At 39.7% G+C, this 26165-nt stretch overlaps 1 protein-coding gene across 6 annotated transcripts in view; it reads right to left on the bottom strand.

The window, feature by feature from the left end:
• Window positions 1-26165, bottom strand: part of DISC1 (DISC1 scaffold protein) — a 212953-nt gene that overhangs the window by 41470 nt on the left and 145318 nt on the right. For all 6 annotated transcript variants that reach the window (XM_072856341.1, XM_072856342.1, XM_072856343.1 and 3 more), the window contains one exon: window positions 8209-8269. In XM_072856341.1, coding sequence (XP_072712442.1) covers window positions 8209-8269 — 61 coding nt within the window. The remainder of the gene's footprint in view (window positions 1-8208; window positions 8270-26165) is intronic.

The raw sequence follows: 26165 nt of genomic DNA, 5'->3' as shown, positions 1-26165 counted from the left end.
CAGCAAAGTAAGTGCTATAACTTAAGTTGCTGTTTTCAGGCTGGAAAAGAATATCAGGAAAACATGAGCCTTTAAGAAACAACAATCCTGTTTATGACAGTGTCTCTCATGCAGACTGAAGAATAAGGTAACTGCAACAAAGCGAATGTATTGTTCACAATGAGGAGAATTTATTCTCCAAAGTAAAGTCTTTGATCGTCCCCATGTGGGTTTGGTGACACTGCAATGCTTTTTCAACATTACTGAACCCAGACGAGTTTTTTTGGTGGTAGTGGTGGTTGAAAACTTTTTGGGAACCCATCAGTATGGCAAAACTACACAATATGTTCAAAAGAGACTGTTTTACTCTAAAGAACAGCAAATCACAGTTGAGGCAGAATGCCTTCAGATGTCACAGGAGTGTGCAAAAATTTCTTCCAGTTTTGTGAATCTGATAAGTTATTTACCATATTCACTTTCAGTGGCATTGACTTCTAACCATGTTCCCAATTTTCAGTATTTAAGATACTCACACTGGGCCTAGTCCTGCAGCCCTTTGTTGCACAGGCAGGCAACACAAGCGATTACGCTGACATCCAAGGGCACTTTTTCAGGGAGATAAGGATCACTCATAAGCAACAGCTTGAAGTCACGGGCAAACAACACATTTTGGGAAACTGCCCCTATATAATCAATGCTATATTGAAAAAAAGAACTATCCCATACAGATGGGAACAGGAGAGAAGTCGTAACCAGATGAGAAAGAGAGCTATGCATCCACAAGGACACTCAGTGCTTTTAATGCACTCTAAGACCATCTTAGACCAGCTTTAAGACCATCAGCAGTATGAAACACTGTTCCTTCAGTGTGCCGCGCTATTGAGAGCATTCATACCCAGCTCTGCTCCCAAAAACGTTTCTGAAACTTAGTGTGTTACAAAGGAGACTTGAGACACATGGTATGTAAACTAACAGGATGAATAATGAGGGACAAGAATAACTGTTTTAAGACTGTTCATGTTCAAGTAAACTGGAATGTGATGTGGTGGCAATTAATCCTGACTTGTCCTATGGCATGGAACTCTCAGGACATTGGAGGTCTCATCTGAAGGAATGGAGCGCAGTGAATACTCCACATTTAAATGCATTAAAAACACTGCCTACATGAGAAAACTACAAATTTCTGACGCAAAATGCATGCATGCACTAGCAGCCTGAGCAACCAGGCTGCAGCCACATTTGTTCTGAACTAGTCAAGTGACATTTGATTGAAACCCTTAAAAAAAAAAATCACAGATAAATAATCAGGTAAAACACACCTTGGGCTTGACTTCTGTTTCTTCGGTAAATACAAGTCCTAAACACACACAATCCCCTTCACACTTCAGAGAACAAGGTGCCGCACCGATGAGCACACCTTACATCAGGGTAAGATTCCACTACATTTCCTGCACTGTGCATCCATGAGTTGAAAAAAGCCACCATTAACATGAAAACAAACATTGTTGAACATAAAATGAACCAAGACAAATAGCGAAAGAGAGTCAATTAAAGAAGAAAGGTTTTGCATACATTTGCAAAGTTACCAGGTGCTGTATCATTCAACAATGGCAAAGCACAGCCATTGCAATATGGCTTACTAGCAGGCATATTTATTTGTTTCCCCATTCTTGCAGAAGAATACAGAAAATAGCTCAATAAAACACCTTTGTGTAATTGTCACCAGTTATTCTTGAACAATATTATTTCCCCAAAATAATTTCATGATTGCTATCTGGGAATTAGAAAAAGCAACTAAAAAGCCCCGGTTTTGTGATGAATGGAAGTCACAGCATAATCTTTTGAGGCCTAGAGAACAGTACAATCACATTAAATTCCCTCAGCTCAAGAAATGTCATCTTTACATCGGCTGGTACAAAAAAATTGTTTCCAGCCTGAGGCAGTTATGATAAGGGATTTAGAAGCCATCACCATGTGGGCCATGAGATATAAAGGAATGCATCACCGCATATAAAGTGTCTGCTGCTCGCAGTTTTGGAGCTAATGTTCTCACAGCTGTGTATGACTTAGACCAGCTGCGAAGAAGAAAGGGACTAAATGAGTCACTAGAAGGATCTAGTATTTTGTCTAACCTGCATTTAACACTCCTGCAGCAGAACTCTTGGTAAGTGAAATAATAAGATCAGATCATTATCCAGCAAGGAACAGGGCTGTGGGCTCTCTTGGAAGCGCAGCAGAAAACACATAGTCTTGGGGGAGGTAGGCAAAGGTGGCATTTCAGTCCTATCTGTGCACTCCCAAGACGCTACCAGCAGCTGAAACAGCCCTCGGCGCGACTGAGGCGGGTCGCAGGTTACACAACAGGACTGCAGGCCATCTGGCACTCCCAAGCGTGCCTGTGCCGCCGCGTATAAGAGAGGGAAAAGCTTCTGGAAAGCCTTACTCAGCAGCCTTAGCACAGCAGTTCTCCTCTGGCAAACACCAGGCTTTCTACACAGTGACATACAGGGCACTAACAGCCCAAGATGAAATCTTACCCTTACGGAAGAGTCTGTAGACGGCCACAGAGGGGCTTTGTCATTCAAATGTTTGATATTTGCAAACATTTGGATACCACAGGCTGCTCTTCAACAGCAGCGTCAGACTTCAAACCGGGCTCTGAGTGGGTGCAGGAGGCTAAAAAGCTCCAGTTGGACACAGGGACCTGACCTCACCTCACTGCAGAAAACCATGACAGTCTTGAGAAATGTTTAAATGCCTAATTTTTTAATTAGCAATGAAGGCAGCTCCTTCTGGGGTTTCTGCTGCCTCGGGGTTCAATTTTCCATGACAGGTCTGGCTCTTACATTCTGAGTGCATGCAGAAGGATAAATGATGGTCCCAAGATCTTTGGTTTCTCCTGGCATTTCATTTGCTTTCTGCTTCCTTTCCCCTCAAGATGTATTTTCACTTGTGAGATGCTCCTTCATTGCACGTTGTATCTATCATTAATTGCTCAGGCTATGGTTCAGGCACAACTTTCATGTTAACATGCAATGCCACTCAGGAAATATTTGGTATGCCAAAAAAACCCAGTTCTTCGGGCAAATGTCAAATCATTCACAGCATACAAAAAAGAAATCTTCAGATGACACTCTCTTATAACAATTCTGCCACATTTACTCCATCTGCTTAAGAGTGCAAACTTTCACAGATGATCAGTTTCTAATAAGTTTCACAAGGGCAATGTATTCCAAATATGTTTCTATGGATATCTAGCAGATGGACGCTTGAAAAATAAGAGCATTGTTATTTCATCCTAAATCTCATGAAGCTGATTTGCACCATTAATTTAATCTAAGGTTTCTTTGGTATAAAGAAATATAAAAAAAGGAAAAGTATAAAAAGAAAAGTATAAAAAAAAATTGTTGGTTTTTTTTTTTTAATAAAACGCCTTATTTCCCTCTACTATTGCAAGAATAGCACAGCAGTGTCTCCAAAGGTAAGATTGAGCTGAAAGAATCAAAGCCTTTTGCCGCATGTTTCAGTGATGTAACCGAATTTCTGTTTTTGCAGAGCACTTTATAGGACAACTGTATTTGCTGTGGAACATTTACTAGCTTCTACAAGGGCAATGGTCTGAAAGATAATTTATTTTTTTTTAATTTTACCTTGTTCCACATATTTGTTTTCATTTCTCCAGCTATCAAATACAGTTCTCACACAGATCAATCTTTTTATGCACACACATTCTCACAACCCCCTCTGTAATGGAAGGGAAAGAGACTGAAGCTAGGAGAGAGATTTAATGAGATACAGGGCACATGTAAAATGTGACAGACACACAATTGCTCACATCGCATGACCTTCATTGAGATATATAAGAGCTAGCAAGTAACTTGGAAGATGATGACTTTTCATGCAGAAATAGGTATCAAAGGCTTCTTACCCATTTAAAAGGCAGGTGATTTTTTTTTTTGTATCTTCAAAAACAAGTGAATATTTACAAACCCAAAGTCTAGACTTGGATTCCCCCACATCTAAGTACCTAAACAAAAGTAACTTGGCACTCACTCTCCATCTCCATTGATTTCAAAGGTGTTTATTGGTACTCCACACATTTTGCAAAATCTGGCCACTTTTATTTAAGTACTGATTTAGGAGGCAGCATTTAAGCACGAAATCCCAACCCAAATCTTCTGCTCTTATGGCTTTATAGCACTCTTTCCTGGGCTCAATTCATGACTCTCAACTATTTACATGACTTAAGCTCACTTACAGCAGAACTTGGTGGCTCTTGAAAGAGCTGGATTGTTGAAGCCTGCTTTAGTCATGGTAATGATTATAAAGCCCCAGTAGAGCTTTCACTTGGAGTGGAAAGAAGTGAGATGAAGAAATACACCTTCTGTGGAAGAACAACGGTCCCACAAGAAGGTGCTCAGCTGACTTTCAACGAGCTAGATCAGACAACTATAGTAAGCTTCTCCCATACAATCCCTCTTAAACCGCTCAAGTGACAAACTGAAGTTATCTAAACAAAACTTCTTGCACTTCAGATATTCATACAGACAGATGTCTTCACTGAATACAGTTTCATTATCCTAACTCTGACTGCTTTTGCACATCTCCTGTTTACTAACAAAAGGTAAGCAATTTGCAAGGTCTACCATGGAAGCGATGGCAATAGTATTTACACTCTCAGAAGAGCAGCTAGTGATTTACTGTATAAGCTCTAGCAGTGGCTTGAATTATATTGGTGACTGGAAAAGAGACAGCCTGCAGGATTATTAAAGATGCTATTTATTTATTCTTTTCTTGAAGGATACTGTCCTCAACAACCGTCAACCCACTGCTCAGAATACAAGCTACATTTTAAAAGGAAAAAACAATGTCAAGTAATCTGTATACTTAGTGGGTGGTTAGCCTTCTTTGGAGTTAAATTATTAGATGCTGAACATATTTCCTTTTTTGTCAATGCATATTTTCCCTTTTTATCTGTAGGTGCAAGGCTATTAAAAGAGTACAGTTCTTAATCAAACAGATTAACATTCTATTAAGCTACTTGACAACAGATGTATTTTGTAAGCTGCAGTCAAAAGTACTGCATTTTAAAAAAAAATCAGCTAAAAAAAAGGCACTCAAGTGAATAAGCTAGGTTCCCTCCCCCCCCAAAAAAAAAAAAATCACAAGAGGAATATATTCCAAACTTTTCTTAAGAAAACAAACGGGGGGGCGGACACACACAACAACACAGAGGGGACAGACACACAACATTTTAATCGATAAAATTGATAATTTTTTAACTTTAACCTTCATTAAAGCTGTTTTGGTATAAATTTTCTTCATTAATTCTCTTCTGTTATAGAAGTGGTCAAAAATTACATTTCTAACAATTCTACCTTATTTCGAAGCTATACCTTAAATTGAAGGGTCTTGAATCTGGGTTGTTTCTATTTGAAACATTACCTAGCAAAATCATATGTTTCATCTGGAGAAAAACTTTAGAAGCTTATTTGAATTCATGCTGCACAGACTTGATCCTCTATTGGTTTCAAAGGCATCCAAAAAAGTGCATCCATGAGCCAGATGCAAATTCTACCTCTGTCTACAATGTAAACTTAAAACTTATTCTTTAAGTTTTCCTTACAGAGTCTTTCTTTAGGTTAAGATATATATAAAGGTGTAATCTTCAATATGAAGACCAAAAAAAGAGACAGTCTCTCAAATTACTTCTCTAAGGGTAGGGAGGGGAAGCCCCTTGGGCTCTTGCTTACTTTTTTAATTACTCAAGCTGTAAAACAGGTGTAGTTAATTACTTAAATTCCAAAGAACCTTTAAAAAACAAGTATCTAGAACCACTTTACTAGCATAATTATAAAAACATTTTAAAGATGATGTATCTTAGAGACTTCTTCCTGGTAAAAACACTAGAGATTTTCTCTTCCCACCAGTATTAAAAGAAATTCTTAACCCTTAATTACTTAGTATAAACTATTTTTAGAATAATACCATTTGTACATATTGCAAAACTGTCACTGGTTCAGGACTGAATCTTCGCCATCTGGGGGCCTGGCCAGCATTGCTGTGGGTTTTGGGGGGGGAGTTTTTTGTTGGGTTTATTTGGTGAGTTTTAGGGGGTTTTGTTGTTGGGGGTTTTTTTGGTTGGTTGGGTTTGTTGGGGGTTTTTTTGGTGTGGTTTTGTTTTATTTTATTTTTTTTTTAATTCTTAGGGGCAGGAAGGGAAATTTTAGAAGCTTGGCAACACCACAACAGTCTGTTAGAGACAGAGGAGCTGATGGCAAGCTCCAAAGTGCATGTTAAATGCACCAGTACAGCTGCAGCGAAGTACTCAGATTTTGTGCATTTGTGTCCTCAGCACAGGGGAGACATTTATCTCAACAGCAAAACTTTGAAGCCTGTAGCCTGGTTGCAACAGAGTACCTAGACTGAAACAGGCCCAGGTCTATGCCGTACTGAGGAAGGCAACCCTTGCATACAAAAGCAACTAATTATATTACAATATTCAACAACTCTTAAATCTGCTAAGGCAAGTTTGAAATACTCAACTACTGTTCAAAAAAAATGCTTCCAAAATATAAAGCAGTGCCCAAAAGAGGGTTTAACTTTTAATCCCTCCCCTGAATGATATTCCCCACAGAAGCAGGATGAATACCAGCAGTCCAGCATGGAAATTTCTCCCACAAATAGCAGGACGAGGGGAAAAAAGCATGCTGCAAACTCATTAACAACACCTATCAAGACACATAAAAATGTGTTGCAATTTAAGATACTGATGCAGAAAAGTCCAGGTAGACAACCCCAAAATTATACAAAAAGGCATAAATAAATTAAAACAAACCACAACTGCAAATTCTACCTGATAAATTCTTGAAAGGAAAAAAAAAGTCTATACAGATTCTCCAAGTATTTAACAGTTAAAGAGAAATTTACTTCTTTCTGGGAGCCTCATATGTCAATAAAATCCATACAGCCTAGAAGCATCAATACATGTTGCTATACCTTATATTTTATTTTTTAATAAAAAGCATGGTTTTCAAAACGACAACCCACAGAAAGTTCTTAAGACTTGTCTTACACTTATGGATTGGAGTATATGGAGTATAAATGTTATTAAGGGGGGGATTAGGCAGGACACACACACAGCTTGATCTTCAAAGTCTGTTTCCATCATTTTTCACTCAGCTCTGAATTAACTTTTAAATTTAAGAGTTACGCAGAATAAATACTTCTATATTCAAAACTATGAGTGAGCAAATCTAAAGATCTAGAACCCTCTCTTTATCAATACAACAAAAAATAATGAGGGCAACAAGTTTATTAATTATACCTGCTCAGTAATAGAAATGGAAGTGGTGCTAATTTAGTGGGTTGCATTTTATTAAGACACAAACTCCAATTACTGCCTATGAAAGCTTTTTCCAATATAAATATACTTGTGGAAGGCAAAGTCCACTATCATAGAAGATTCCATTACAACCGCACTGCAACATTTCCTAACTGTATTTCAAGGAGCAGCCTAAAATTTGAGGGGTGATCTAGAGCCCTCTTCACACAGCAAGGGAAGGAAACAGAAATGCTAGCATTTGTTTAAAAAAAAAAAAAAAGAAAGCATAAAAATAAGTAAATTCTGCATTAGGATTCAGTTCTTAAAATATCTCCATTGTTGTCTTGGTTTCTATTTGCTTCCCACAATCCCCCAAAGTGGCATTCTTTCAAAACTGTTATATAAAGAGCCATTACTTGTTAAAGATGCCCAGAATTCCAGTAAGAGATTCCTTGGCTCTGCTCAGAGTTACGTTTTGCATAGGAACAGAGAGGGGATTTTTCAACCAGCTGTCACATCCCCCATACTTCAGGGCTTCTGGGTGTTCAAGAGCTCACACCACTGATTACAGCACCTGCAGACGGAGCTGAAGCGATGCACACCAACCACACACATGCTCCCTTTTCTCTGGCCATACCACCGGTGCTCCAGAGCAGTCCTACATGCTAGAGAGCATAGCGATTCTTTCTTTTACGTGCATCCGTTGGCAGGCTGGTGGCAAAGCTGCTGAACATAGCCATGAACAGAGGTCTTGACAATAAGACTTACGGGATTTCCAGCTTGGAACTATTTTTGGTATTACTCTAACGCAAGTTCCAAAACCTTCCCTAACACTTTTATGCATGTCAATGCTGGATTAACAAGCATTTTTAAGCTTTCGAAGGCTTCCATGATATCATCCTTACCTATGTAGTTTATCCTCCAGCACCTCCATGTACTTTTCAGCATTTTCTTTTACACTGGTCACTGCAAAATAAAAGTCAAACTTAGGTAATGGTATAACTGTACAGTTTTGTTGTTGTTTTTTTTTTTTTTTAAACCAACTCATCTCTTACCCACAAATTTTACATATATCAGTTCGAAATGAGAATTCCATTAATCTGTTCCACATTCAGATTACAGTGTGGGTGTCTTCCCCCTTTTTTTCTTGAAAGTCTATTCTATCTGTATTACATTAATATATCTAGTAATTAATGCATTAACCTCTTGGTCATACCAGAAAAATGGTGAGACTAACAAAGGCACAGTTTGTAGAAGTTTCCTCTTGACCAAAAAGTCCTTTAAAATGTTATGAATCTTGTATCAAACTACTTCTTATAGAACCAAAACACTATAGAATGGAAAGAATTACCACTCAAGACTGTTATGAGATTTAGGGGGTTTTTCTGTGGTTTTGTGTTTTGGGGTTTTTTGTTTCTTTGTTTTTAAACTTGGGATCTAGATATTGCCTGAGTGAGGAACAACTTCCTCACTCAGAAAAAACTCCAATAAACTACTTACTAACCATAACACACAATAATAAAGCCATTCTTTTGGATGACACTTGGTACTCCATCATGGGTAAGAATAGGGGAAAAGGTAAATCCCTTCCAGGAAAATGGAGGCTTTTAGAGGATAATCATTTTCACATTATAACAACTTTTTTTTCCCCTCCCTAACAGCTGCTTGCCAACTCCAAGTCTAGTAGGACTGTAAATCAGTTGGTCACTTTTAACTCGTTGTACATCAATTAAATATATATTTTATATGAAAATGCATTCTACAAAGCATCACTGTTTTTATGGGCAAAGCTTGCTACGTGGATCAGGTACCCCGTGAATGTACCCATCGATCTCCCCCTACCTCCCCTACAATACAATGCCTCCAAGCACAGCTTACACATATGAAATGCTTCACATGTTTCTCACTTTCCCCTTTTATTTTTTTTTCCTTCATAAAGTAGAACTTCACACACTAAAGCCTAATCTGAAAACTCAGCTTTAATCAAATCAGCTGTGCTAAAGTTCACACACACACACAGGAGTTCACCAACTGAAACCACTTAGGTAATACCATTAGCAGCAAGCATCAGGGTCACTGTAACATCCACTGTCTGCAGAAGGTGGTGTTCACCTGGTCACACAGCAGTCACACATCACTGAACCAGTCTGCATCCCAATAGCAAATATAGGACACATTTTGCAAAGTTAATTTACTTTTTGGGTTTTTTTTTATTTTACAAGAGAGTTTATCGGATTAGCAAAAAAAACCCCCAAAAAACCCCAAAACAAAAATAAAAAACCAAAACCCACCACAACCCTAGTACACTGGAAAGCACCACAATTTTGTTCATAACATCTTTAATCCAGGTTCAATGTCAGAACAGGTTCTGCAACACATCATCTTGAGCCAGCAGGATTCTGGAAGATTATCTTGTACATAGACAACTGCATTCATTTATACATTCACAGACCCATCTCACCATTAGAAGAGTGCTGGTGAACGTTATGCAAAAGGTTATATAAGGATTTTTGCAATGGCACTGGAGACTAAATAAGTTTCCTTAGCTTGTAGCAGTTTTAACAACTACAGGGCTTAGCAGAAGTTCCTGGTTTCCCTACCATGCTTTTATTCCTATGCTTCCTGCGGAACTGTGGAGAGCCTGCAAGACTGCAAGTCTTCCTTTAATGACACACTACAGCTTTATATAAACTACCACCACTTTTTCCAAACTCCCTATCCGTCAATCCCCAATGCACTGACCCGAGGTTCAGCACATGCTTTGATAGCAGATAGCTTAAAGGTGTACGGCTGCCGTACTTCCCCTTCTCTCACCATTGTCGTAATATCCTTCAACATGAGCTGTTACAATTCAGGGGTTTATTCTTTCAGATAATGAAGTCAGCAGATATTATTAATTTTTGGAGAGGGATGAGAAGAGGTGGAGAATCTGCTTCACACTCACTTTGTTTCTAACGGATATAGTGACTTCTTATGTTACATGAAAGATAAACCTTGCTTTCAATTTCTCCTGCTGCGCTTGTCACTTTTTAATTGGGTATGATCTGATAGAGTAATTCACACTTCCACAGTTCAGTCCTGCCCCTACATGCAATTTTACAATGCCCTTGAAGCACACAGCTTAATATATCAGCATTATTCAATGACAAAAAGTAATGGACAAGAATATACCGCTAGTCAAAAGTAGGTCAGTAAAAAGCTAACACTCATTTGGAAATCACCTCACATCACTAAACCCTACTCTCTCCTGTCAAATGTTTTAACTACATTAAAAGAAATGCAAACTTCCTGCTGAAAGAGAAAGCTACCCAGACTAGCTTTGTCTCCTTGCCTTCTTCTGCATGTAATTGGAAAAGCTGCGACCTAGAGATTTTGCTAGAAGGAAAACATTGCTTAAAAATCTGATGGAGGTTACTTCCCTCATAACAAAGTACAAGCAGCACTGCAACAAACACAGAAATACTTTCAGCCTTTTAGATCATCCATTTGAAATAGAAGACAAGCAACAAATTAGCAGATTTTTTTTTGTTCTAATTTAATGAATCTATTCACCATCACTTCAAAGCAAAAAAATGCAAACAGGAAGCTGTGTGTGCCTTCAATCTAGCTAAGAAAGTACTAGATGATAGAGAAAAAAGAGTAATAATAATTTATGACATTCTTTTCTGCATAAACATGCCAAATGATTTATTTTTGCATTTAAGTGAATGGGATTGCTTTTTTCATCAGTTCTCTGGGGATTTACATGCTTAGCTCACATTGGCCCTGAGGGGAGTTATTAAAATAAAGAAGTATAAATACTCACAGAAGATCAGACACCAGCATATTTGCTAAGATTAAAAATAGACTTTTCTTGTGAAGCCTTAATTGAAGCAAAGTGATTCAGCATTTCTTTCTCTTATTTTATCATATGTTTTTCTTCCTCCTTACAGCAGCAGACAAAGTCCATTCTTGGAATCAGTCCTGGTCAGACGGAGCTGCAGAGCAGCGGTGAGCTCCTGTGGTGGCCTTTAATTGTTACAGAGCGTAAATCTGCCATTTTAAAAGCTGCATAAATTATCTTCCAATAACTAACCTACATAGTGTTCTTTTAAAATAACATCACGTGTTGTTTCTCATCAGAAAGAAGCCCTCCTGGGGTAATGCTATTTCTATCACTTACAAATATTATTTGAGCCTGCATATGAAGGTGTATCATCATTTTTATCATTCAGTCTTGGTCCTCACAAATTGAGCTTACAAAGACCTATGGACCATGACATATGTTTTGGATTCTATGATCAATATTTTCAAAAACTTTCTAAAACTGAGTATCTGAATGGACACAGCTTGAACCCAGTGTCCATATGGAAGCTCCAGATGTGGATGCTTGGCACCTCAGAAGAATAAGTCTTTAAAATTGAATTGGGTGCCTCAAAAAACTGGTAGCCAATATCACAGCAGTTTTTAAGTGCTAACCTACAGGTCTGTAGTTCTCTACCAGACAAGTGATCCACACCTTCAGTCCCACAGACACAAAGGCCAAAGTTAATTTTTTGCCTTCCATTCTAAAAGGGAGTTTGTGGTTGGTTTTTTTTCTTTTTTTTTTTTTTTTTTTTGGGGGGGGAGGCTGAGTGGAAAGTGGGGATGAATAGTGACACACATTTTTACACAAAATTAAAGGTTGGAACAGCCACAATGCCTGCTAGCAGATCTAGACCCAGCATGAAAAGAACCGCCAGACATTACCTGCCTGCATGACAAACCTGAATGAAGCCTACACAATTAGCCTCTCTGATCCACAAGTATTACATGCCTTCTCAAATACTTTATTAGTCAGGTAGAGCAAAACTCCCACTGGCTTCAATGAGATTTTTGCCCAACTTAAGGATCTAAGATGAGATCTGGCTCTTAAGAACGATATAAAACTAGAAGTAACTGCACGGACATGCATTGATCCACCTGGCGTAAACTCTGAGGGCAGAATTGGGTGTGAACAAGGTTGACAGGTTGCTTGTCCTGTCACCATTGTATTTTTTAAATTTGGAAATGATTATTAATGCTAACAGAAAAGCCAAAGCAGAACACAATTAGTTAAAAATATCTGTCACGGAAGATGTGCTGCATTAATGTGTGAAGTTGGGGTCAGAAAAACTGCAGAATGGCTTAGATATATTTAAAGGTTAACTTGAAAAGCCAGTCAAACTTCAGAGATGACATCTCAGTTCAGCTACGTGTCAAGATGATTTATCAAGCCCCAGTAACAAGATTTTGGATTACAGAATGGTAAGGAACTTTGCATCTTGCAGAAAGACAGGGGAAAAACCCAAAGAACAAGCTCTGCATAAAGAACAACCGCCTCCCTCCAGTGCATTATTCCCAGGGAACTCAAGTAGAAAGAACAGAAAAGGCCAGGATTAAAGAGAGGAAAACAGATGCCTTGATAAAGATGTGCAAATAGTCCAAAAAAGCTAACCTTCTGGGTTAAGTCAATCAACCAAATTCTATGATGGTTCACTGACTGTCTTCCAGTAACAAAGTAAATACCGCGATGTGTAGTTACTACCTGTCTCTTCCAGCAATTGTGGTTTGTTCTAAGGAATGTGCTAATCCTCTAAATATCACTGCAGAACAGCACAAAATTAGCTTGAGGAAATTACTGCCACCAGAGATGAGGTGGCCAAAATTTAGCAGGAGTCTAAATGGATTGGCTATTCCGTGAACAGGAAGACTACATAAAGGTGAACTGGAAAGACAAAAATTGGTACCGAACATCTCTGAAATTAAAGCCACACGTTTAAAGACATAACCCAATCTTACTTGATGGAGTTGAAGATACTATCTGTCTAATTGGAGATGATTCCGTAACTCAACCACAAGGTTTTTTCCTCCTTCTGAAAAGAGCTAGCCTGGAGAATAGGATACTGTTCTACCACACAAATGGCAAGCTGTGCTTTACAGCGACATGCCACCAGTGGGTAGTTCAAGCACAGCAGTTCTGCTGGGACTGAGTTGTGTGAATGCAGCAAGGCTGCACTATGCGGGGCTGCCAGACAGCCTCAGTCCCTCTGGGTGGAAGAGAGTCTGCAGCAACTGCTGGGTGATTTGGTAATGTTGATCTTCTCATAATCCCATCCCACAAGAGGACAGGGGGCTTTCAGGGATCTGTTGTCACATGCCACTCCACTGCTTTCACAGCTCTCAGAGGGATGCAGTATGTTGCATCTTGTCCCTATGAAGAGTTCCCCCATCAGCTTCAGTTGCCTCTCCAGCACTAGATGGTCAACTGCTCTGATACTGTAGGGCAACTCTTCTGATATGTAGAAACAAACAATTAAAGGTTCCAGCTTGAACATCACTGTCTTAAAATACTTTGCTCACTCTTACATTTAAAATCTTATAGTATACTGCCACTTCATGCCCTCAACCTTTGTAAAAATGCAGGAAGTAATAAAAATATATGAAGAGTAATAAAGAAATCAAAATTGGCAGAACACAGGACAGCACAGCATTTTCCCACTTACACTGCACTGAAACAGGAAAAGAGGAAAAGTACAGAGTGAACAATTCATCTTCCTCAGGAAGTTCCCTTTGGGGTTGTTGATACAGAAGGTCTACTGTTAACTTTCTCTCAAACACGTGGGTACATCCTGAACAGGAGGAAGAGTACAGTCTAACCTCTAGACATGCTGGGAGTGGGTGGGCACTGCAATACCCAAGACAACCAGCTTCCTCTCTTTAGGAGACCCCAGAAAGGCCAAGTACCAGCTCATTTGGAGAGATGGCAGTGTTTTACACATAGCAGAAGCAGCCAAAGAACATGCTCCATCTGCTCGTCTCTCTGCCTAAGATGCCTTAGATGTCAGGGCAGATATAAGGTATAGAAAATCTCAGCACAAAATAAGGAGAAATGACAGGAGGTGCCAGCAGCTCTGCCTATAACAACTTAGAGTTCTGGCTCTCTCGGCATAAAAGGTTTGCAGAGCAGAAGGGGTGGGGGGAGCAGCGGGCAGGGAACCACCCTGCATAAAAAGGCACACTTGAAAAACAGACATTCCCAGAATTTACCTCCTGAACCTTCTTCATTGTATGTCGTACTTTTCATCCAAAGAGACAGGTGACCCTTCAAGTTCTGTGATGATTAAATTGCCTAAATTGAAGAGAATTACCATACGTTCACAGAGTTTCTAAGCTTCTTTCAGATTTCTGTAAAATCCAGTGAACCTGACACACAGTGGTTCCTCCCGTGCTACATGTGGGAGACAGCAGGGGGAAGGAGGCCAATTACTTTCTAAATACTTTCAGTAAATAATCTACCTTTTAAAAAAAATCCGCTGAAATTTTACAAATTCTTTTATTATGCAGTATCAAAGCAAGCATACTGCTTCTAAATTAAAGGGACGGTAGGTGAAATATTGGCCCAGCAGTGACCAGAGCACTGAAGTTACATGACAACAGACCTGCCTTGATACTTTAAGAGGTTATATAAAGTGTAGGGAGTGTTATAAAGGGATTAGCGCAAGACCACCCACCTGTCCAGCCACACGTCTGGGAGCAGCCTTCAGGCCTTCCAACTTAAACATCTCTCCTGCACATACCACCACCTCTGCGGTAACGACAGGCCAGGTGCAGAGCCCTATCACAGGTTTGGTTACTTTTCCACAAATGATTCAAAAGCTACAAATGTTTGGGGTGCACCAAATGGAGCTTTAAATTGGCTGCAGACCTGCAGAAAACCATTCCTACTTTTTCACGTGCTTGGTACCGGACGGCAACATTCTTACTGCAGGGAAATCTGAACTCAAACCCAAACTATCTCTTTGCTTTATACTGCTGACAAAAATAAGTCAACTTCCCCCAAAAAGGTTTTCTTCATTACAGACAGGTTTTACTTTATTTAAGATGAGTTACGACGTGGAACCATGCACAACTTTTAGCTCCGGAGTGACTGCATAGCACCACTTCTGGAAGAATGCTGGAGATCCACACTGAGAACATCCTCACGGGACGGAGGCTCCTGAACTCTCCTACAGGCAAGGCAAGGGTTGAGTTTTACTCTCCCATCCCATCATGTGGATAGGATCCTCCTGTTTTGCTAGTTTCTCTGCAGCCACCCAAGCCACTGTTTACATAGAACATTATACCATGATTTATCAATGTACCTTAGCATTTAAAGTATCATATCCTTTCCAAAAACCATGAGGAAAGTTTCCTTTCACTTTCCATTCCTATTTCCCTTCCATTCTTCACTGAGCAATTGGGGAGAAATGAAGGGGAAGGCAGAGGGAGAGAGAGCAATCTGCTTACATTTTCTTCACATTCTCTCTTACCTGGTTTTCCTCTCTGCCTGTTCGCAACCTATTACTTCAATCCTCTGCTGACCATCTGTTCAGAATTCTCCCCAAAAAAAGGTTTTCTTTTTTCTCATTTCTCCTCGCAAAGCAAAGCCTGAACATCAAGGAGAGCCATGTGTCCAGCTTGCCCTCTGTGGATTGTCAGCACTCACAAGAGATCGTCTGGAAACCATTACACAAGCTAACAAGGCAACCAGACTCGACATGTGCATAGGCACCAAAAGGCACCAAAAGAGTTTAAACTTGCTAGTTGAATTGCCACAAGTTTTTCCTGAAAATAAGATTTATTTTAACACTGTTAGATAAAAAAAATGACACAGAATGAGCCATTTATATAGCTATCCAAGACAAACAACAGAGAACAATTAGGCTTTATGCAGGGGCTAAGCTCCATGACAATAACTGACAACACCTAACGCCTATATTATGAAAAGGAGGAACAGTTCAAGCTTCTTTTGTCTGAGGAGACAAACTACAAGACAAGTGAAATCACAATTCAATTTTTGGCTTAACAGGATACCTTATGGCTAATAGGGATGATCCATAGACCATCAGATGTGTCACAGCTGTCCAACAACATCAAGTCTTCTAAAATATACACTTAAGCTCTCCCACGGCGGCTGTTCTGCTGAACTTTCAAGTATTCAGTATTACACCTAATGTTTTAGTCCCTGAATTGCAACCAAAAAAATTATATCAAATGAGTAACCCACTTCAGCTTTTTAATCTAAGGTCACAAAGGAAAGACAATCAAAGATTTCTTTGAACCGCTCTAAGCCCTCCAGAAACATTTTTTCCAAAAGGGCTCTGCAAAATTTCATGCTAGTCTTAATATTGCTAATTACCTTTCTCCAGCTCAACATGTTGGCTAGTCAGGCTACACAAATTAGCAAGAACCCAGGCACCTACAGAGAGACAGCCCTCAGCCAGAGGATAAAATATATTTTGTACTTCAACAAATACAATCATTTAATGCAGATGATGTTTGTGCTCAAAACTTCCTTATGGAACAAAAACACAGCAATGCAGCACAGGAAAAAAAAAAATTTGGAATTGGCTCCCAAATGCTGCCATAGAATCTGGTTACTAAAAGAGATGAAAGGGAGAGCTGAGTACAAGCATAAAAGCTTTGAAAAGCAACAAAAAAGAAAAAAAAAAGTGTTAAAAAAGGGCCAATGTTACCCCTGACAAAGGAAAATGACAAACACTTATCTTCACTCCAGTAGAACAAATAGCTGCTAAGACATCAGTCCTTCAGATTATTTTAAAGAAAGCAAAGCAGAGCTCAAAGGTATATACTGAAGGTTAGAAGTAATACAAATTACAACAGCGATGAGAAAGAGGAATATTCAGCATTGCAAGCTATTTTTTAACAACCTTGAAATGACATCAAATAAAGCAGTGAATTCCTGTACCAATGCTTACAAATGATAACCGCAAATAGCACTAACTTGCGTTTTTGCACTGCTGTTCTCTCCAAGGATCTAGAACAGGTCTTCAAACTACAGAGAAGCAGCAATTTCTTTTTTGAAAAATAGCTGACAATGAGCAGCGATATAGAGAAGCAAAGTGTCCCACATAGTCCAATACACTGCAGTTTTCAGAAACGGTTTGTAAACTACTTGGCCACTGTTGGCTATACCAGACATCTTTTCTGCAATGCAATTACAGGGCTTCTAAACAAGAAAAAATGTGAAGCTGTCCAGCAGAGATGCTGAGCAGAGCCTGTTCCATAGCCATTCCAGGCACAAGGAGTAAAGCAGATAGCCTTAATATATCGCTTTCCTTAATCCCTAATAATCTTTGCCCCAGCCGCTGCCTCCTCCTCCTGGCATTATGCAACCTGCACACAAGTGCTTATGAGTTTCATTAAACCCATCAATAATATTTGGCTATAATTGACATATCAATGTAAACACAATGCTTTCGACCATGAACATGCAGTGACGCCTTAAAAGCCTGTCTGCTAACAACATACAAAGCTGGAGCAAAGATTTACAAAATGTAACTGGGAAAATTACAGCAGCTGAGCAAAACAGATGTAGCTACAAGAATGTATGTGCATTAAGTGCTCATACTAATCCTGAGCACCCAAAAGGGCAGAGTCACAGACACAAGTGCACACTGCTGAGTGGGCAAACGTTTTTCTGAACTGCTTTGAAGACAGGATCATTAATTTAACTGTCTGACTTAAAAATATTGCTTACACTATAAAATATTTGTTAGCTTTCTTATTCACTTTCTAGTGCAAAACTCTACTACACTAGAGCTCTTGAAAGCAACAGCTTTAATATCTCTTAAGTTAAGGTGGTCCCAATGAAGGCATAAGATTTGCCATAAGATGATAAAGTACATTTTATGAGTTGCACACACCACTTTCAACAGCACAATAAACAAGGGATTCCAATGACATTACAATGGAAGACAAAACCTACTACATTGCAGATTAGCATGTAATTTCCACCTATGCTAATCTATATTTCATATCTTTTTTTCCTTTATACCCTCCTCTGTCACCAGAGCCAGACATAAATCTGCATCTTCCCCTTATCTGGATAAACTATAAAATATCTGAGCTCCCTGTAACCTTTTTTTGGCAAAAAAAGAGACTTAATTCATACTTTGCTTAGAGAGATGATGAAAAAAGCAGCCTTATTACTAGTTCAAAATCTCTTTCTAGATTGAAGCAGACAGTTTCAGCATCAATAGAAAATCTTTTATTTGAATTAAACCCTGAGACCTCTGTTTGAGTAATGTCCATAAAAGGAGGGAATTAAAGACCTTGCCCTTCGCATGGAGTCTCAGCATTGCTATATTGTAAGTAGGATGAGTGGATTCATTCTTCAAAGCAGCACAATGCTTTAATGCAGTGGCTTTTTTTTTTTTCCTCCACTGAAAAGAACCATTTCTGGTGGAGCTGACACTTTTTCTTGACTTTTAACTATGATTTTCTTTTTTGTACATTTTGTCTGCCATATTACCCTAGCTGTTGCCCCCCCAAATCCTAAGTCTACATTGTTTGTGTCTCATTTTCTCCTCCATTCTTCTTTTTTCTTTCCAGTCCCCTGCCTTTCTAATTCCTCTTTTTCAGTTCTTGTCAGCTTTGCCCTTTCACTTAAGCTGTAAATCATTCATTACCAGAGGGAATTTTACTTCTGGTTTTGCTCTCCGTACCAAGCTTGCAGTGTTTAAGTTACTGCCAGAAAAGAAAAGTTTTAGCACAATCTAATAAGGACTCCCAAGTCGGTAGTTTGTGGACACTTTACTGGTCATTCTGGTGATGTTGAAATAACTTCCCAATGGCTGATGTAGACACTTTCTACAGTAGCTTAATTTAACATTTTCTAATACCAAATGTTCTTTAGGTATGAACTCACATGCTTCGTTGATCTAATCTTCATGACCCAAACTATTTTTCGAGTGGCACCTGGAAAGTTTTAATTTCTTAAGTTTTGAAGATACGAGCTAGAAGTCCAACCCTGGTAAAAGTCAAGGTCCAAATCTTCAGGACATCCTAAAACTCATAGCAACAGCACCAGCAGTATTATGGAGGCTGCTCCAAAATGTACAAAATCAGGATTTTATGCCTCCTCTCTCATCCGTGTTTTCTCACTAAGGTGCAAGAGCAGCCATAACTCTTACTACTTCTGGCCACTCTCAGGAGAAACTAATCAGCTCTTCAGACAACATCCACCCATTTCTCATCACTCCTTCATGGAGAAGCTGGCCAGGTAGATGGAATTGTCTGCAAGCCACCAGCTGGACCACCCCAAATTTGGGCTGTGATGCCTAGGGAATGAAATTTTCCACCAGTCCCACAGCCTGAACATAGAGAAGATGACTTGGGTTTCCTGCTCAGGTATCCAGTCTAATTATTGGCCAGTTAACAGTATAAGACAGACAGTCTGCCCAGGAACAGACTGGAGTAGTGCCAGAAAGAGAAGTGGATGGAGTCAAATAGGAGAAAAAAAAAGTAGTCATAATAAAGAGCAGGTTGGAAAGTGCTGCTGGAAGACCTGAGCTCAAGGGGAACTCCATTGGTTTGAGCTGGTCTGCAGCTGATAAGCACATTACAGCCCACCTTCTAGGGCACTCTGTTCAGGTCTGAGCAGAGCCAAGTGCTACAGAGCACCAGACTGGACAGTGTTTTTTCAGCTGAGCTGCTGCCTCTTTGCTTGGCTGACTGATGTGTCAGTTCAACAGTTAGAGTGGTTTGCCTGTCTTCCCCCCCACGCCCCCCCAGCTGAATTTTAAAGGTTGGGCCAAAACGCCCACAGTGAACTTGTACGAGCCTGTACATTTATGCAAAGTTGAGGAACATTCAAGAGTTTTCTGAACTTTAAGGTCTCCCATAGATTTTTCTGCTCACACCAGGTCAAGCTGTAGAAACAAGAAATGCTCACACAGCAATGCTTCCACAGTGTTGGATTGCAAGAGGCTTATTCAAAGCGCTGTTTGTGCATTTTAACTGTGAAACTTCCAGTGATATCAGTAGGAGTCACACAGCTAAATCCCCAAGCAACACTTTTGGAAGATGACTTATATTTAAAGGAGGATTAGAAGAAAATACTTCTTACACCATTTTCCGTCTAACATTATCAGTCTTAAATTCGGAGAAATATGGAATCATTTGGGGGAAATACATGATTCACTAGGTATCAATTTTTCCATCCAATTAGGTTGGGCAGCTATGCTGAGTGTTTAACACATACCTATGCTTCCCCCCCCCATTCCAGAGAGTGTATATATTAAACACAAGTTGAGACTTCCAGGTTTTCAACTTTGTTGATTTTACATTTCTTTTGGGATTTAAAGTACTATTTTGTTTAATTATTTTTCCTCTACTCATCCACAGTATTGAATGACAGTAATAATGAGCTCAGAATCATTGTACAAATCCCAGTAGGAACCATTCATAGTTTGCTAATAGGACATTATATTTGCATTACCAAGTTCAGTTCAAAGCACATTGTGTAAATTAGCTCTGAGGGTTACTACCACGAATCTAAAACCAGAACATCAGGTCAATTAGCACAGCTCTAAAGCACATTAGTTTGGGTGAAAACATAAGGGGTATGATTAAAATTCTAGGAAATCCTCTCCCTTCTTGGGCTAAGTGCCTCTCAAAAGTAGTCTGATTTTGCTTCTGGGAGAAACCAGAATGCCTCAGCTCACAGCAGTGTGGTCTGATGCCGGTGACCCCCGAGGCCTGATAAGCAATACTGGCCTGTTCTAAAGAGGGGGCAAAATTAACTTGCAGGAGGTGTGGAAATCCTCAGAACCCCATAGAGACACCTTCTTCTCCATCCAAATTAAAAGAACAGGTGAGTATGAGGAAGACTTGGAGAATCTGGGAATTTAACATAGAATATATTGCTTACATGAAAATACAACTAACACTGAAAAGCTATTTAGTTTCTACCACAGAGATAAACCTAGCACCACCAAGCCCACAGCCACAGACCAAAAAGTCACAGTTTAATAATGATGAGAGGAGGCCCACAAAAAATTAAGGCAGGGAGTTCCCAGTAACAAGCACTGTAGGACTACTTACCTTTTGGGCAAACAGCATACATATATATACACACTATATATATACACACACAACTATGGAAGTAGTTAATGAATTTAATGAGACCACATATAGCACCTTTGGGTCAAACTGCTGGAAAAGAAGCATATAGACACAACAGGAGAAGGGATATCCTAATGAAGTTCTACCTCAGGACTACAACTCTGATGAAGCCAAAGGATGTCACATAAAAATAAAAGAAAGGGCCAAAGGATATTATTTTGGTCAAGTCAGTTGATTGGTCTAAATCCTCTAGTCACTTCAGGTCAGTCTTATCAAGCCATCAGGTCAGCACAGTACATGGGCTGTACCTCTGCCCAGCCAAAGATGATCTAAAGATTCATTCCTTGGATCATTTTGTGGTTAGCTTCTGAAATTTTAGCTAAACATTTGCCTTATAAAGCTGCTTATTCTGTAAATGCTAACCCCTAATACATCATTATTCTCTGCAGAAACATACCTGAAATAACAGCTAGGTGACTTCAAAAATTACATAATCTTAAACCAAATTAGGGGATTTCAGATTACACAAAAGAAATCATTCAATAGGTTCCATAGTGAACTGCATAAAAATGGTCATTCCTCATACACTAAGATGGATATAGCTGTGACACAGAGGAGGATTTCATCATCAATATTTATAATTCCTTTATTTGTACCACATACACACTTGTCTGGCAACTGCCTAATGGATCTATAGGGGCTGAACTCACCAAAGCTTCTGACAAGCCCTGGAAGAAATGACTGCGATATATGCAGAACCAGGTAGAAAGGTGTAAAGAGATATTGGAAAACGAATTTCAATGTGTGAGTCAAGTACCTCTGCAAAATGCTTCCAGGTTCATGAACATGACCAGCTAAATAGCTGTAATCTCCTGGTGGATGAAGTGGTGAGAATGAAAGGATTTGCCTGTATGAGACACTGGGCATGCTTTTTGGGAGAAAACAGCATACAAATACATAACAGATTCCACCCTACCTGCAATGCAAACTGATGTGTGAAACAGAAAATAGGCTTTTAGTGAATTATAAATAGCTGGCAAGGACTTATGAATACTCAGCTGGGCAAAAAATGTTTTATATGGAAGACAGTAACACATGAAAGATCAGAAACCATACGTAAATTGAAAGAAAATGAATATATTGTCATAATACAAACAAACAAAAGGCGTATTTCAGAAAGTAAGCACTGTAAGATGCTTACTATTGCATGAAAACTCAGCAGCAAAAACAGATGAGCTAGAGTGCCCAGCAAAGTAAAAGCTATTTGGTATAATAAGTGCTTCTGAAACCAGGTAGAGTAACACAAATCAATAGACTGCTTATTATATCTACCTATTTAGTAGCACAGGAAGGCTTAGATTAGTCTTAGAAGGGTTAGATTACAAGCAGAAATGAATTTGCAGAGGCAGCGAAGCAACATATTACTGCAAGATTCAATAGGATCTACTGTGAAGAAAATTCTTTAAAGGACTATTCAGCTGAATTTGAATTCTCCAAATTTTTTAAAATCAACTAATGAGTTATTTTCTTTCCTTATTTCAATTACAGCTGTTCATTTCAATTTGCTGTTCTTTTCTGTCGGGTTCTTGATGGCTAATGTTTCTTCCACATTTTATATCCATTAAAGAGGCAGAGAAACTGCCAAATATTGTATTCTGGGGGGAGAGGGGAAAAAAAAAAAAGATTTTCTGTCATTCTGCATTTCTATATCCCCACAGAAACATCAATTAGAAGCTTCTCTTTAACGTATACAGATGCACAAATGTATGGGAATTTGTGTCAGACTTTTCTTCAAGATGCATCCACTCAGGGTCAGGGCAAGCACAGAGGGGGAAAAAAGCTTCTCTCTGCTTTCTCTGTGTTTCACATGAGACCGTCAGTCTGCTATCACTTCCCTAACGAGTGGTGTAACTATTATTCTTAATTGTGCATTATTCCAATTTTCAGCATTTTTAAAACTAAATTACCCAAAAAGAAAGGAGAAGTCCAGAGGGGAACCATTCCCTAAGAAAATGCATTTGAGTAGTAGCAATTAAATACTCACTTTCTAAAAAGTTGTGAGGCAGAATTGCTTAATAATGATTCATTTCAAATGATCCCAGAGAACCTCAGATTTTTTTTAATACCTTCATTCTCCCTGGTCTTCCCCAGAAGATATTTAAACAGGGTACAACACAGCAATCGGCAGCAGGAAGCGGGCACCGCTTCGCTAAAACTGAAAGTGGAGCGTCTCAGCAAAGGAAAATACAGCTGCCTAACTTTTATTTCTGGCACTGCATCTTTGCTCAAAATACGTTCTTGTGGGAAGTTCTGTGACATTTGGACAGCTATGATTCTTTGAAAAGCATTAACATATTGACATTTTCATAAATTTTTTTTAACGGAGTTTTGAACACTTGTTCTCCCACCAAATTGGATGATCTGTAAGAGTTCTTGACCAGCTGAACTGGTCAAATAGACAACAGGGGGCCAGGTATGGTCATTTCAGAAAACTCTGACAATTTGACTGCTGCTGCCTGAAGATACCACCTCTTCCTCCTGGGCTTCTTAACAATTTGTTAAAATCCACTCCCATGGTTTGAGAAGCTCTCCTCAAAACTTTTTCCGTCCTGCCTTCAGTTACTACCGTAGTCATCCATTTTCTACTTGAAAAACAGGAATTTCTCATGCATGAAGATTCAGGACCAGGAGCATACTATGCAGCAGACACCCCAGCGGATGGTCTCCAGCTCAGAGCACCCTGGCAGGACTCGAGCCCTACAGAGAGCGAGCAGTGCCACCTTCTGACCCACTGCCCTGAGCTCCTGGGCATGGCAGCCCTCTCCTGCGGTCAGCCAGGCATGTAATGACTTAGCCAGATTCAGATGGCAGGACAGACCTGCCGAGCTTGCACAGCGCAAGGAGGAGCAGAGAGGCAGACAAAATGAAGGAGAACGGAAAGAAACCCTTGCGTAACGGCTTCTGTCACCCTGCCATAAAAGTCACCTTGTAGTCTAGAAAGAATCATCTTTGATTAACCTTTTATCTCCTGACCTCCTTAGCTAAGAAATTAGCAACAAAGGCATTAAATGACATTGGATTTCTTGGATTTGATTTGTACTGTTTTGAGACTTCATCAGTTTTGCAAGGTGTTAATGTAATCTGCTTTCTATTACGGCATGGGAAATACAACATAGACATAACTCATTCCATCTATAACAAAAATAAAAGTCCTTATCCTACCCTTGTCAATTATTTGAAGAGTATGTGTTGTTTTGACCTAAACTGTCCAAGAAACAGACTCCGCAGTTTCAGTGTTAACCTATAATGCACCTTTTATTTAGAGTGATTTCTAGGAAAAGAATGCTCTCAAGTACATTTTTATGATGGACTTCAGTTTTCCTTGAGGGCAATTTCATCCTTAGAAACAGCGTAATAATGCAAAGGTTCTTTAGGCAGAGGAAAACCATACAAGCACCCTAATAGGCTATAAATCCTTTCCACAAACTTCTGCTGTTTTTTTAAGACTCTTAAATTATCTCTGGTGCTGTGGATTGGGTAATCATGGCATTTCAGATGTGGAGGAAGGGACCAGATGGACAACAGAGAAAAAAGAATCCTTCACTGTTCAAAAAAGTCTATTTCAGGAAAAAACGTCTTACAAAAAGCACGGAAGCAGCAATGTACTTTGGCTACCGCGATGGGAATTCTAGCTGATGGGAACCACAACTATTTCAGATCAAGGAGCTTCAGAGTAAAGTGACAGCTTGTATGTCTGGACTGTATTTAAGGGCAAATCTCAGCCTCTTGTAAGTGTTCTTTGCCCACTGCAACTGCTGAAACAAAGCAAGGATTCTCATTTTTGCCTAAAACAATGAGAGGATGAAATGTCTTCTGGACTGGCTGTGATAGCTAATAGAAGACCCTTTGGGGAATTATCTCCTGGCAAAAAGAGAACAGCTCTCAGGCTTCTGCCCAGGATCAGACGATCCCTACCCAGCAGCCTCCAGATGTTACCTCCTCCATGAAGAAGTTCCTGTGCCAGGGAACTGCTCAGTGTCCTGCCTTTAAGTGAGTGCCATTCGCTGCTGTATCCCAAAAACTAAGCGATGTTCTTCATGGAGAGAGGAACTGTTTCACCATTTCACAGTGACATGAACAGACCCAGAAAGACATGGGTACTGTGTCAGCATCAGCAGAGAGAATACGAGGCAGAGAAGACAGGAGCTGAATCCAAGTGTCCAACTGCTCAGTTTGTTGCTCCAAAGTGCACACTGCTTCAACAGACCCACAGCCTAGGTCTATTAAACACATAACCAAAATTAAGGCTATTCCTGGTGTTTCATTTCTAAAAGCATTACCGAGGTGAAACCAAATCCTAACCCTCAGCTGTAAAAGAGGGTGCGCTGCATCCTGCCAACACACATTTCACCACAGGTGATGGGCCAGATCATCATGTCACCTGAAAGACCAGAATGATTCAGAAGCTCCGTGGGGATATCCTCGATACCAGAAATAGTCAGCGTCCAGGGAGATTGCTTGCCAGCCTCCTGCACAGGGATACACCACCCCTCACCAAAGGAGACCTGAGACATGCCAACAGTTCATGGAGGGCAGGGCATCCTACGTGGCAGATCTGCCGACCGATTGTGATTGACAATGCCTACCAAGGGGGCTGTCAAACTCTCCTCAAACAGAGACTGTAACTTGGAGAGGTCAAAGCAAAAAGTTAATCGTCTGGTACATACCACAGAAACAAACTCTCACTCCTCTCATCCTCTCAGCAGGGCTCTGCTTCTGACCTGCTCTTTTCCTCATTTTTTTTCCACTTCCATTCACCCTTCTTCAAAAGACTGTTAACAAAGGTGTCTCACCTATCTGCAGTCACAGCATTAAGTATCTGCATCAACTGTCTATGTTCCTATAGCATTAGTGTCAGCATTCACCTTAACCCAGAAACCACAAACAGAACATT

Source organism: Ciconia boyciana, chromosome 3, assembly GCF_034638445.1.
Source record: "Ciconia boyciana chromosome 3, ASM3463844v1, whole genome shotgun sequence".
NCBI classification, from domain to species: domain Eukaryota; kingdom Metazoa; phylum Chordata; class Aves; order Ciconiiformes; family Ciconiidae; genus Ciconia; species Ciconia boyciana.
Note: the sequence above shows the minus strand (reverse complement) of the source record. Positions and strands in the feature narration are given on the sequence as shown.